Source organism: Aricia agestis, chromosome 10 (genome assembly GCF_905147365.1).
Source record: "Aricia agestis chromosome 10, ilAriAges1.1, whole genome shotgun sequence".
In the NCBI taxonomy this organism is placed as follows: Eukaryota; Metazoa; Arthropoda; class Insecta; order Lepidoptera; family Lycaenidae; genus Aricia; species Aricia agestis.
In genome coordinates this window covers 13,096,103-13,110,662 of record NC_056415.1, presented here as the reverse complement: position 1 = coordinate 13,110,662, position 14,560 = coordinate 13,096,103, and the positions used below count along the sequence as shown (strand labels likewise).

At 36.5% G+C, this 14,560-nt stretch overlaps 2 protein-coding genes across 3 annotated transcripts; both read right to left on the bottom strand.

Moving 5' to 3' along the window:
* Window positions 1–943: 943 nt before the first annotated feature.
* On the bottom strand, window positions 944–6,075 carry LOC121731394 (E3 ubiquitin-protein ligase Hakai). Its single transcript, XM_042120797.1, has 8 exons — window positions 5,631–6,075; window positions 5,300–5,487; window positions 4,696–4,770; window positions 4,236–4,337; window positions 3,958–4,068; window positions 3,227–3,373; window positions 2,146–2,248; window positions 944–1,184 (listed from the first exon to the last, which is right to left on the bottom strand). Exons 1-8 carry the CDS (start codon window positions 5,839–5,841, stop codon window positions 1,024–1,026), a joined length of 1,098 nt encoding a protein of 365 aa, XP_041976731.1. The 5' UTR covers window positions 5,842–6,075; the 3' UTR covers window positions 944–1,023.
* A 6,238-nt stretch (window positions 6,076–12,313) lies between these two features.
* LOC121731396 (E3 ubiquitin-protein ligase NRDP1) lies at window positions 12,314–14,560 on the bottom strand. 2 transcript variants are annotated; one of them, XM_042120798.1, is made up of 7 exons: window positions 14,311–14,560; window positions 14,083–14,225; window positions 13,871–13,953; window positions 13,465–13,670; window positions 13,059–13,217; window positions 12,847–12,977; window positions 12,314–12,697 (listed from the first exon to the last, which is right to left on the bottom strand). In XM_042120798.1, exons 1-7 carry the CDS (start codon window positions 14,398–14,400, stop codon window positions 12,559–12,561), a joined length of 951 nt encoding a protein of 316 aa, XP_041976732.1. In that variant the 5' UTR covers window positions 14,401–14,560; the 3' UTR covers window positions 12,314–12,558. The 2 variants fall into 2 exon arrangements, with proteins under 2 accessions (XP_041976732.1, XP_041976733.1); XM_042120799.1 differs by having other exon boundaries at window positions 13,062–13,217; window positions 14,311–14,559.

Genomic DNA, 14,560 nt, shown 5'->3' with positions numbered 1-14,560 from the left:
TCCTTTTATAACACTCATTTCAAATAAGCCGACAAAAATCATGCGCGTCGAGATAATTTCAGTTTCTTTATTAGTTTTATTAAAAAATATCAGTGTTTCCACACGATCAGGACGGATTTAAAACAAGTATAAGCCAGCCAAACCACAAGCTCTTATGTTCACGAAATATATAAAGATATGTAGGGAAAAAAAATGTCATGTTAAACGTAAATTTTTTTTTCGTGCCAAGGTATTTTTGTAAAGAATAATTTTGTAACAGACGAATTTATTTATTAGTCCTAATTTAGTCTATTCTGTATGGTATTCAATTTGAATTGTGTACTATTTCTTATACTTGTATTATGTATTATGCCTTAACCCCATAAGTAATAAAAATATTAACGTGAGTATAAGGCCGTGTTCACACCAATGACCAACCTGACTGTGAGCGAACGTTACGCAGTTTATTGTATTTCCATACAAATTCACTTTTTCGTTCACACCTAACCGACAATACGCCATTTCGCTAGGCGTAGGCGTGGACATTCGATACCGTATATTTTCACGTTCACTCTCGTTCACACTGGGGCTCACAGTGAGCCTGCTCACATTCGGCGGCGTATAGTTAGTTTGGTCTGAACACGCGCTAATTATTCGAGTTCCGCTCACTCCGCAGTCTGTGTGTGAGGTTTTCAGAAGGCCAGACAAAGATAAGAAATACATAAAGTTATCAGGTATAAATATTTTTATTGGTTAGGGGTTTAAATTTAATCCCAGTGAACGTGTTTTTGAATTGCAATCCCATATTGATTGTTGTTACAAGTGTGATTGAAAATGTAAATAATATTATTTAGTTGTTAATAAATAACAATAAAAATAGGTTTTGTTTATTATTTCCGTTCCTTTTTACGCCTAATAGCCAGCTGACATTAGGGAATAACTACAAAAAAATCACTCGATTACCTACATAATTTTCTTATTATTATGATAATACATGTCCTCTCAATCAGATACAAAGCACATCACTTGTATGTTATTCTGTAGTTATCTGTAATAATGGTGCTGAGATTGCGGCCACTGCTGCACAGGAACGTTGGGCTGCTGGTAACCCTCTGGCCAGCGGTTTGTGTCTGGAATGGGATTGACGGGTAAAGGCACTGGAGTGGGCATCGGTGTCACCCCAGCCGGAGTTGTCATGGTGGCACCTGTAACAATATACTAATTAAATAAAAATATATAAAGAAAATAATATACACGATGCACGCGTCGTCACATCCACAACACAATATTAATGCTTCATTCCAATAAATTAAGTAATGAAAATAATTGTTATTGTTTAGTAACTTTATCCTACTTGGCTACCAGCTCCATAATTCGTTTTCGATTGAGATACCACTGTAGTTTTGATTGGAAACAGATGACATTAGGAACAACGAACCTGCCCTATTTTTAAATAGTTGAGTCAAATCTACAGATATTGCCTGTATAGTACAAACAATAAAAACTAAGGAAAATTAATTGTGTGAATTTATTGATACTCAAACTTTTATTTATGAATATATGAGTATCTTAACTTGTAAATCCTAATAAAAAATCTCGTGCTCCAAGGGGCGCGAGGCCCTTTAGACCGCGAGGCCGTAGGCGGTCGCCCACACCGCCCACGGCTTACGCCGCCTCTGTTTGTCAACGGCTTTATTTCGTAAATTTGAGTGTTAGTGTTTCGCAGCTATTGCCATACTTTAGTTTCTTTTTTTATTAAATAAGGGGGTAAACGAGCAAACGGATCACTTGATGGAAAGCGACTTCCGTCGCCCATGCACACTCGCAGCATCAGAAGAGCTGCAGGTGCGTTGCCGGCCTTTTAAAAGGGAATAGGGGAGGGTAGGGACGGGAATAGGGTAGGGAATTGGGCCTCCGGTAAACTAACTCACTCGGCGAAACACAGCGCAAGCGCTGTTTCACGCCAGTTTTCTGTGAGAACGTGGTATTTCTCCGGTCCATACGTGCCAAAGCATGGCTCTCCCACGTGTGAAATTTTATGTGTGCGAAAAGGAACCAAATTCAAAACGGTTGAAGTATGGGAGTTACGTTTAGTTAGTTTTTATTATTCGTAGGCGTGTACGTACGATTTTGTTGCGTGTAAGTACGTAATTAGCGTGCACGTACCGGGCGCGACGTATGTGGCGGGCGGCGCGTACGGGGCGGGGTAGTAGGAGGGCGGCGGTACCGACATCGAGTGCGTCACCGCCACCGGCACGCTGCTACTTTGCTGTGGATTACAATTCAATATTAGTGCTCACTTCTGAACTATACTCTGCGGGGCTAAAATGGTCACATTTAGCAATTCCTCTCAATCAATTCAGTAAATGAATTGTCAAAACTGTCAAACTGACAAATGTCAAATCGGGGTGTTTTGACCGCGTGGGAATAACAATAAAATCTCGTAAAACATCCTCACTATTTCTCAATTTCTGGAAATGAGAGAATTTTCAATTAAGTTTTTTCAAGATAAAAAAATATATTCTATATCATGTCCCTGAACTAAAAATATCGTCATACAAAATTTTAACAAAATTGTTTCAGCGATATATAAATATTTTTTTGCCTTTTTGATTTTACATCACATAGGTACTTACTTACTAAAGATTTAATAAAGTAATGATGATATTAAAATTGATTAATTTACATAATATATTATGCATATTAATTATTACTAGAGATCGCTCAATGGTCGAAATTCGACCTTAGTTTCAACGACATTAGAGCTACTACCTATATTTTGTAAAAAAAATATTGACTATCATTTTTTTCATCTCTTGTCTCTGGGACTCAGCTGATCTCAGACTGGCCGTGTAAGCATTGTCTAAACTATTATCTATTCTGTGCTAATAGTATTTTAGATTCAATAAAAAAATTATAATCCATTTTAATTTGACAACTTATTGTCAACAGATTTCAACCATAAATAAAAGAGTATAATTCGTATGTTTAGGCTTGTCACTTAAAAATCTGTCTTTTCTCATGTGTGTGTGTGTTGTAGTGTGTGTAATGTTTCATTTGTTAAAAAAATGTACGATAAAAGCATAATTTCAAAATAATATTAGCTCGATGCACTCCTTCACCATATAAACTATAACCTGCTATAACTGTGCAAAATTTCATTCACCTACGTTTCCCCATTTTTCGTCAAAAGGGATACAAAGTTTTTGGCTCACGTATTAATATATAGATACTAAACAGAAGTCACCTGATAATAGTTATAATAGTTGTGCGAGTCCTGGTCGTGGATGGGCACTGTAATAAGGTTGGTGCGTCCGCGCGGCGCGTGCGGCGCGTGCGCTCGCGGGTCGCCCGCCACGCCAGCTACGTTCGACGCCGCGCTCGATGACACTTGCTGTAGGGCATAACAATTTTATATTGTTTTTTTATTAGTAATTAGATCCTCATTTACCGACGTAGGGGAAAAATAAAATAAAAGTGGATTGAACATCATGAAAGTAACACATGTTAGTTTCTATGTCTAAAGGTTTGTACCATCGAGGAAATTTATTCCTAGGCTTGCCGGACCTACGCCATTTGGTCGGTTGTGTCAATTCAATTTTAGCAGTGATCGGTGACTTAACGCGACTAAATTGGTTGGTTGAGTCAATTTAATGCTAGGTGTGATTGGTTAGACGGTTTTGACTTAACGCGAACAAATTACTTAGGTTCGCCATCTGCCTAGGAATCAGCCTTTCTGTTAGTACAATCTATCAGTCCATATATGAATACATAGGTCAGAAAAGAGCAGTGTTACAAATGCCTTGATAAACTAATTTTTTTTGTTGCATTTACTATAAAAATATGAAGTACATTTAGAACTTATTATTTTATTATATGGAGCATGGAATCGTATTTTAATAAAAAATAGTATAGCATCTATTTAAATAGGAGACTTAATAAGGTAATACAGAATTAAGAGTAATAACATGATATTACCGAAAGTGGTTTGACAACTGCTACAGATGCAGATTGTGGTTCAGGCTCGGCTTTCATTTCAGCTGCTCCAGAAGATACATGCCTGTGGTTTATATGGGCTTGAAGATCTCTCTAAAAATTAAAAATTGTTTTTTAGTTTAGTCATATATATTTTAGAACTGCATTCACATGTCCTGATGAAAAATTTAATATAATTTTGTTTCATTATGGGGTATATTCTTAGTAATAAAACAATGTATTAACAAACTATGCATGAACATACTGTTACTGAGCTATACCTGTGATAGATATGTTCTACGGCAGCCTGTGTTGCCGTATCTTGTGCCTGAGTGTGTACACATATACACAGTGCCAAGGCCCGTCTGCTCCACACGTAAAACCTGCAGATATTATAATAGTGTAGCTTTTAACCTTTCATGAATTATGTAAGCATTTTACTGCAAAACTTTGAAGAAATACTGTCTAATAAGACTCATCACTTTACTAAGACAGGCAACTTAGGGTGGGTTGCACCAACTTACTTTAACTATAACAAAATGTCAAATGAAGTGTCAAATCTCAATTATCAAGTTAAAGTCAATATTGGACACCATATTTGACGAAAACTGTAACGTTCAGTATAACAACGCCTTTGGTGCAACCCACTTCACACATACATACATCCTCTCAAAAATGGAACCTCGAGTGATTTGGCTAAAAATCATAACTCATTAGTCATTATTTTTAAAATTTACATACCTTTTCTCTACACCGAGGACAGTGTGTATGATCTGCCCGTGCACATGACAGGCAAAACACATGCTTGCAGGGTATCTGAAATTTTACCCAACATTATATTACTAAAGTTCTGACACTTTAGCCAACCAACAATTGTTAGAAGTGAAGCAAGCTCAAGCAAGCAAATTCATATTATAAAAAGCAAAAAAAACTAGACATGCAATTGAAATGTTGGTGCATCCATTTGATACGGGACCCGGAAAATTTATGCATAATATATATCACTAGCTATTAGACCGAGCTTCGCTCGGTATTCGATAAAACACGAATAAAATGACATTTTCTAAAAATGATTCCTATCTAGATCGATTTATCGCCCTCGAAACCCCCTATTACTAAATATCATGAAAATCGTTGGAACCGATTACGAGATTCCAATTATATATAAGTAATATATATGTGTATAAAAGAATTGCTCGTTTAAAGATATAAGATGTGATTATTTATTCTGTACTAAAACTTTGCAGAATTACATTGTCATATATTTGACATTGCAGTAAGTATTAACAATAAACACTTCTGCTGACTTTAAATATTCATATTACAGACTGCAAAAGATAATTACCATCCTTCCATATATCAGTATGGGCTTAGAACATGTATCACAGCAGTAGATCATGGGATTTAGAACTTTTTCACCAATAAGAGTGGCACGGTGACTCCAGTCCAATCTCAGCATAGGCTCAGGTGGCCCTCGTTGTATAGTTGTGAACACAGGAGCTTCAAGCTGGGATATATCAGATGGAACTTCCACTGAAATGTGAAATGTATATGTTACATGCAAAATAAATACATACTATACTATGTGTCTTTATAATAAAATGGTTAAGGTTGGTTTACTGTTTACAGATTATTACATGTTAGTTGTTGCTGACTTCAACTAAAGTAATACTCACATTTAGGGGGTTCCTCTTGTTCCACCTCTTCTTTCATTTCTTCCACAGGCCCATCTTCTGCGTCCTGTACGCTTTCTTCCATAGAGCATTCTTCTTCGTCAGAAGACATAACTTTCGGCACTTTTTTGCCTCTCCCCCTTCCCCTGCCTCTGCCTCTCCCACGACCACGACCTCTTCCTCGACCCCGAGCATTTCTCTTCTCGTTATTCATTTTTAATTATAAACAAAAACCACAAAATACTTATGCTAACTTGGCGCTAACCTCTAACCATAAAAAGTACAAAGTAATGTTATTTTGATTTAGTAACTGATACTTGCAACTTATAAATTCAATGCACTGTCGTATAAAGCAGATGTTTGATTAATTGAAATTTTTCTATATAAACAAAAACTCTTGTTTATTACAACAAATTCAAAACCCCAATTTCCCAAAACACAAAGCTGTCAAGTGACAAGTGTCAATGTCATCAACACAGGTCATCAGTCATCAATGACGCTATGACTTGCCGACACAGCATTTTCGTCTTTTGTTTTTTTTAATATAAATAAATCAGGCCAAGACCAATGAAAATTCCATTCGATGACGACTTATAATTTTTTTCGATTATTCGGCTAGTGCTAGATGACGCGCGCAACTCCTTTACGTCAAAATTCGTTTATCGCGCGAGAACCGCACATTTATCCGGTATAAAAATATCCTATTGTCCTTTCCGGGAACTCACAGTATCTCCGTACCTTTCACCCGAAGCTTTCACCAGAATTGGTTCAGCGGTTTGGGCGAAAAGAAGACAGCCATACTTTCGCTTGTTTCGCAGATATAATAAATTAGTATGGATGGATAAAAATTAAAAATAAAACAACATTAAAATAATAATCTTATCATCGGTGTATTATTTGAATTGTAAAATCGTTTAACGGTTTCATAAACAGTTCATAGACTGTACTTTGTTGATGTTCGGTAAACTAGGACTCTTCGCAGGTTTTCCCACTATTTTGTATTTCCTTAAAATCGTACACAAAGCTATCTTCATAGCCATGATATAATATCCCTGGAAAACCCCAATTTCTCAATATCCCTGGAAAAAAGAAACTTACAGTCACAGAGTCCGTTTTAAGTTCACAATTTGTTGCCCTTCCCAGGGCCGGATCTACCAATAAGGCTATTTGGGCCCAGGGCCCCATGAGTTCAAGGGCCACCCAGCTAAGTCAAGTCAAAAATAGACGATAATGCGAAAGAATTCATAAATTTATTAAATTTCTGTTGGTATCCCTGAGAATCCTACGATCAACGTTTATTATACAATTTTAAGGTGTTGGTACTACGAACCAAAGATCTCTTATGTCATTGCTACGAACTGACTGTTAAAATGTTGTGGCCCTAAGTAGTTTCAGCCCAGGGCCTCGTAAGCTCACGGTCCGGCCCCGGCCCTATAACACATATCCCAACGTGTAGCTTGTCAGCTGTGTGGCGCTGATCAGGACAAGTAGTTCCTCACAAATCTCCTGATCGCTTAAGCCTGATTTAAGTAACTCTTCTAGCACGGATTCCTTTATATCGGTTTGGTCTTCATCTGTAAAGGACTTTTACTTAGTGTCATACTCATAAGCTATTTTGGATGTACCCCATACCCAGAGTCTTAAAGGAGAGAGAGTGAGCATACCTACTTGCTTTCTTTTTAGGGTTCCGTACCTCAAAAGGAAAAAACGGAACCCTTATAGGATCACTTTGTTGTCCGTCTGTCCGTCTGTCAAGACCCTTTTTCTCAGGAACGCGTGGAGGTATGAAGCTGAAATTTATATCAATTACTCAGGTCTACTGTCCCTTGAAGCTGTGAAAAAATCAAACTTCTAAGCCAACGCAATCAAAAGATACAGCCGTTTATGCCGCAAATTTTCGACACTTGCAAGGGAATCAAAACCTACAGGGTGCTTCCCGTGAACTCAGAATCTTGAAATTTGGTACGAAGCAACGTCTTATAGCATAGATAAAGGAAAAATTACGAAAACCATAAATTTTTAGTTACATCACATAATATATTTTTTTTTAATAATTTTAAACTTACTACCCATTTCCTCATAAACGCGTAGAGGTATTAAATTGAAATTCATACCAAATACTCAGGTCTATAATACCTTTAAGCTGTCGGAACCCTCGGTGCGCGAGTCCGACTCGCACTTGGCCGGTTTTTTTTTTTTAATTCAGTGTTAGTTTTCCACTTGCTATTTTCAGCACCTGCACGGAAATAAACGCAAAATGAAGTGGCTTAATCATTATATACCAATGCAACTAGTCCATTGAAATGGTCACATATTCCGTGCCCAAAGCGCGCCATTCACGATGCGGAATTCGATACGGATTCGGAAACTTCAAAGCACGACATCCAATCAACGCCCGCCGCGCTGACCAATAAACGCACGTAAAGTTTCCGAATCGGAATCAAACGGAAATTGTGAACAGTCCGCTGAAGTAACAGACACAAATTTGAATTGAGAACATAGGTACTGAAACTGGTGTACCTTATGCATGTTATCCACTGACCTCCATTAATGGAGATCAGTGATGTTATCATAAATAATGTTTTTCACTTGGTTATGTTCCTGGGAATTGGCAGTAAGTTTGAACAAGTAATCGGGGTGCTTCCAAGTACTGTAAATTCTATTGTAAATTATTTCGTCGCTTCTCTTTATCGCGTTATAAACTTGAAATATCTTTGGAACTGAAAGTACTCTCAGTGTCTAAAAACCCATTGTTTCTGTAATAAAAAACATTTTCAATATCTGGTCTTCCCATCCTTACCTTTTTTTATTTATGAATTAGTTATGAAAATATTTGGTAACGGTCACACTGAGATTGCTATAACGCAGGACGACGAGCTGCTTGATGTAACCGGCATTGGATCCATGATCGTGTATGTAGTAAATTAAGTAACTTTTTAAGCTGCTAATGCAAGGCAGGGCCGGATTTATATTTTTATAAATACCACTGCCACTTTAATTTTGCCGTAGGGGCGGCAAAATTTTTATAAATACCACTGCCACTTTAATTTTGCCGTAGGGGCGGCAAAATTAAAGTGGCAATGGTATTTATAAAAATATAAATCCGGCCCTGCCTTGCATTAGCAGCTTAAAAAGTTACTTAATTTACTACATACACGATCATGGATCCAATGCCGGTTACATCAAGCAGCTCGTCGTCCTGCGTTATAGCAATCTCAGTGTGACCGTTACCAAATACGAAGTCTGTCGCCATCCTAGGACGCTGCCGCCCATAAGCCATAGCCTATACTGCCTATACAATCCAGAGCTGATGCAAGATCACGATTCGTTATGACTTATGAGCTCAATAATAATATTATGTAGATACTTATAAAGGTTTCAAAGCTCCACTCCCTCAGTAATCGATCAGCAGAAAACGGTCCAAGGCCAGCCATCGGCGCCAGCTCTTTGGCAAGTCGTACTCCAGCTTCGTGGAAAATATTGAAGAAACCATTCCAACACTCGGAGTGAAAAACGGTAGAAGCATCTTTCGCCGGGTCTTGGCAATGGCAGCTGCATAGACATAATATATACTAATGGGCAGCTGGAAGTGTTTTGAAAGTATTATTAGTAAGACCTGTGAATGCGGCGGTTGCAGACAAAGAACTTGAGAAATGAGATTAATAGGGATAGTACCTAAAACATCTATGGGCCAGTCACAAAACTTTAGATAAAGTGTATTTATGAGGGCCTATATAATGGCTCCTGAGCTAAATAGCCAAGCCAACACACATCAATACTTAATAGGGGCTATGTATTTTGTGATAGGGGTTAAGAATATAAAAATGTCTTTTACTAAAGCCTAAAAAAACCTACCTGGAGCGAAAGCGCTCCCATCCCCAGTCAACGGTGTGACAAAAGAATATAAGTACCCCTTATCCAAAGTCGTCTTCAGTAGCTCCGCAATCTCATCAGCGTCAGTTAAGCCTGTTTAGTCATGGTATTACTGATAAGATAAATCATTTGATTTACTCTTAGCACCAAACCAACTATGGCTACCAAAACTCCTGCTGAGTCTAAACTAAAAATCCCAATTCCCAAAAGTGCTATTCAACCATTTTGCCTCAAAAAACTAACGATAAACCAAACATAACTTCGAAATATCAAATAAGTTAGATAGAACTTACAATTCTCTTCATAGTATCTGTAAAAAATATTTAATTTGATAGTATGTAAGATTTGTTTATGTATTAATTCAACAAAACTAGTCTGCTAGGCGACTTTTCTAACGCATCAGACGAAGACAAAACATTTTTACTAAAGCAAATTTTGAGTGACTTACCTTCTGAGTGCCCAAAAATCTTGAAACTGCTGCCAAATACCGGAACTTCTTCTGCCTGAGAAAACTTCAACATCATCCTACGTATTATACTCGTTTTAATTGCTTGTATAAAATATATTAAAGCGAGTATAATCACAAGGTAAATTAACATAATTTCGAACTAATTATTTTAAAAACAAGGTGACAAGTGAAGGGTTGACTGTTCGCCAAAATAATGTGTCGATTATATTATGTATGAGGTTAAATTTTAACCTCTTTTTTATTATTAAAACATAAATTATTAAACATACACACACATTACGACCGGTCAAGTGTTTTTGAGTGAAGGGTTTCGGATAGTAACGCTTCTAGTACACCGACGCTGCAAAACGTGAAATATCTGCGAAAATAAATAAATAAATTAACCAATGTGAAACAGAAATAGAGGGAGATGCAATATAACGCATTGTCGTGTGGTGACTGGTGGATGAGACAATATTAAATCGGTTCGCCGCTGTTTCGCAGTTCGCAGCGTCGGTGTAAGTACTAGAGGTTGGTACTACTAATATATACAATGTGTTCCAACACCGGTGTCCGATCCTTTAATGTCTTAATCTATGGCATATTTTATCGACAAATTGGCTCTCAATTTTTTTCTCTCTCTCACGGTTGTAAAATGGCAGCCATTTTATTTTTTTCGGGCTTTCACGCTAATCTGACCAGTAAATATCCTATGAAGATAAAAAATGTCTCATTTGATTGCTAAACTTGTGGACTACGCTTACTCAGGCAATACGTTATAAATTTCGTGGAATTAAACATAGAAAAACCAAAGTTTAAGAAAAAAAAATGAGTATTTTTTAATTAATGGCTTTTTGTGGAAAATCTAGCGCATTAAACTGATTCTTTTTTGTTTTAAAAAGATAGAGGAGATTTTCGTCTTAAATAAATTCTTTACTTCAATGCTCTAAGCAGCGTTGCCAGATTTTTTTGTGCCAAGTCGGGACTTTGGAACTTTTTGAGGGAAAAAGCGGGATTCTTCATTCAAAAGCGGGACAAAGTAAAAAATGGTACAAAATCAAAAGTTTTTTGAATTTTTTATCTTTTTATTTGCGTTAAAATAACGTTTACGTGACAATAGATAGCTAAAGTAGCCAAAGACAATCCACCCCTCTACCTCCCACACTCTTATCTTCATTACGCACCTTTCTTTCTCAGCACGCTGCACGTACGTTCAGGCTTTCCCCGAAAAGCGGGACTGAGCCTGTCCCGCGCGGGACATTTAATTTTGATGAAAAAACCGCCAAAATCGGGACGTCTGGCAACGCTGGCTCTAAGTCAGATAGTTTAGAAGTTATGACGATTTTCCTATGAAGTGTAGGTCAGATTAGTATGAAGTCAGAGAATTATTTTTTTTTCAAAAGTTGGAGAAAAAAAAATTGTAACTCATTATTTATGGCATATTTTAGTGACATATTGGCTTTCAAATATTTCCATATTCATTGGCGGGGGCGCTGCTGGTAAAGGAGAACTGTCAAAAATGGCGTTTTTGTATGACAGCGTTAGTTCCTTTTTTCGCCACGTGCATTTAAAGCCTTGTCGAGCTCTATGGAAAGATTTGACATTTTGCATTGTAGTTAAAGTTATAGTTAAAGTAAATTGGTGCAACCCAGTGTTTTAATATAGTATTTAAATACAATTTATTTTAAAAAATGTTTTGTAAAAAAAACTCATTATTAATCCAAAGTCTTATATTTAAAAAGTTAGTACAAAACCATACACTAATTAATATTATTATAATATTCTTATGTGTGGGAATTTCATATCACTATTACTTCACATATTATTATGCTGAACAGTAAAATTGTTTTTATAATGAGAAATTGAAGCTATCACAACTCACATCTAACATGTCAGCTATTTTTATCTACCCAAGTTTTCATTGATAAAAGAATTATTTTATAAAAAGAACCTACAAAAGGAATACATTATCGTGTTTATTACTCCTAATAAAATAGCAAATACATTTTGAAACCCAACAGTTGATAAAACTAATAATATTAGTGTAGGTAATTTTTCTAGTCAGCCATAAAAAATTAGGGGAATGTACAAAATTATTTTTTAATACTGAATACAACATTTTTATCACCCAAATAACACAAATATTGTACCATTAGATTGACCTACGAATTTGAGTAGCTACATTTCTCACACACCTGTAGGTACCATGCCACTGTACATAAACTGAGAGAGAATCTCTTTGGTCACAAAAAAACAGTGCTGTAAATCAAACTCCGTGCTTATACAATAGAGTTGAAATCGAACAAACAAACGTCAAGTTTTAATATTGTCGTCATGTGTTTTATTTCACTGTTCTGTAACACTGTTTTTCTGCCTGCAACCTGACTCACAATTATTCCCGTTCGACTCGGATTCGGAAAATTACCACGCGGTAATTGGTCATTGCTAGGCGTAGCGCGCATTTATTGACTGTCACTCATGAGTCATGACAGCTGTGGCAAATCGAAAGTACTCATTGTAAAACAGGCTCCTGGAGAGATTCAGGTTTAAATACAGTCCCAACCTTACCTCAATATTATTATATAAAATAGCACGCTGAGTTCAAAACATTCATTCAATGCCATGAGCAAAGATCATCACAAGTCCAGGCTCCACCATCATGTGCTCATCAACGTGAGTGTTATCACATTGCAACACAAGAACAGCTTGTTTACCAGGCACTCTCTTGCAAACATATTTTTCATACAGCCTAGAAAATAAATGAGATCAAATAAGTCGGACAGTTAAAGACACTATTTTAAATAAAGGTATGCCCATTATATGTTGTTTTTAGTATAATATTATGTTAATCAAACTAGCATAATATATATTTTTTAATTTTGGTGTACAACAACTAACCTTCTATTATTTTGTCTAGTTTCTAAAGAAGACAGTCCAGGTGGCCACCTTCTTTCGTGACAGTTTTCCATGAGATCATCAATTATGTGAGGAGGGCAGCCTGATTCTGATAAGCTTCGTTTTATCATCATCTAATGAAAAAAAAATTATGTTAGTCTATGGACTCTCTAGTATGACTAATTTACAATCTGTGTGTTATGTCGGTCTATTACCACCTGTAAGACGTCATCAGGTGTGGATATCATACCGCCCCAGCGAGTGACTCTAGCTCGAGAGAGAGAATTTGCCCAGCGGATCACTTCCTCTCTTTCCATTTGATCTGCCAATGCTCGCATTGTAGGGTTGGATACTCTCATAGCACGCATGAACTCCTAGAGTAGAAAGCACAATTTCCAGTAAGGTATTAATCACTAAACACATATCTATATTTTTATAGCTATTATATTTTGGTAAGCATGCAAAGTAAAAAAAAAATAATAATCTTAAAACTAGCTTGCCTTGAAAAATATTTTGTGTCAAATGACATTATGATTGCTTTTTAGCAATATCTCAGTCAGATATTGAAAACAACTTTACCATATAAGGCAGAGTAAACATAGGTCATACTATAAGACGTACCTTCAGCAAGGCTAATTCCCTTTTGTGCTCATTGATTATGAGTCTCTGTTCAGACAGTTCTTGTTGGTATTCTGTCAGTTTACACTGGTGTGCTGCAATGAGGGAGCGCAGATCTCGGACACAGTTGTGTGCGGCTAACTCATCTTTCGGAATAACCAATCCACAGCCAGCCTCGCACGGAACTGGTCTTTTCGGATTGAATTCACCTGACAAATAAAGTTTAAACAACTCAATCTTATTATCAGTAATTTTAAAAGACCTGTTTAGCCTTTATGATATTTAAATCTACTCATGACAAGGTTGCAAGTGTAGAATTTTTTAAACATAGTGTTACCTATACAGAAGCTGAATGATTAATATTTATTTGTAAATCAGCAAAATTATATTTAACTTATAATATACTTACACTCAACTAAATGTGATGCCAAGGAGTCCAATTTCAGAGTGGCATTACATCCATGAGGTGCATTATCACAACTTGTACACAATCTGCAAAATATGTTTAGCACATTAATAAATATCAGGGATTATTAAACATTGTGCAGTTCAATAATAATGTACTCGTAAATGTACAAACAGTGGTACAGCAAGTTAATATTTCTTGTATAAAAGAATTACCTGGACAACAAGTTACGTAGTATTCTGGGAACAGGTCGCAACTGGCTGGATGTGACCGCCTGACGATCTACCGGACAAGTCGGTTGACGACTGATCCATTCTGTTATACAAGCACGACAAAATGCGTGTTCGCAAGCAGGCGCCTAAAAAGAGTTGCGTTTGTCATATAACCTTATTAAAAATGCATCACGTAGAGCATGTTTCAGAAGTATATTTATTAAGCTTTACCTGTAAAGGGTCTTCTAGAACTCCTGAACAAATCGGACAAATAAGCTCCTCATCAACGTCACCTTGAAACCTTTTGATTTCAAAGCCCATTCTTATTATCAGGCACCCAACGGCATAGCAAACTGTTTATTTCTAAAAGTAATGCTAAAAACTTTGTAAAACTAAAACGCTATTTATTTACTCAATAATTTTAATACGATTCTAATCGCAGCATGCAAAAACTAGCAGAACAACAAAAAAATAGAGCAAT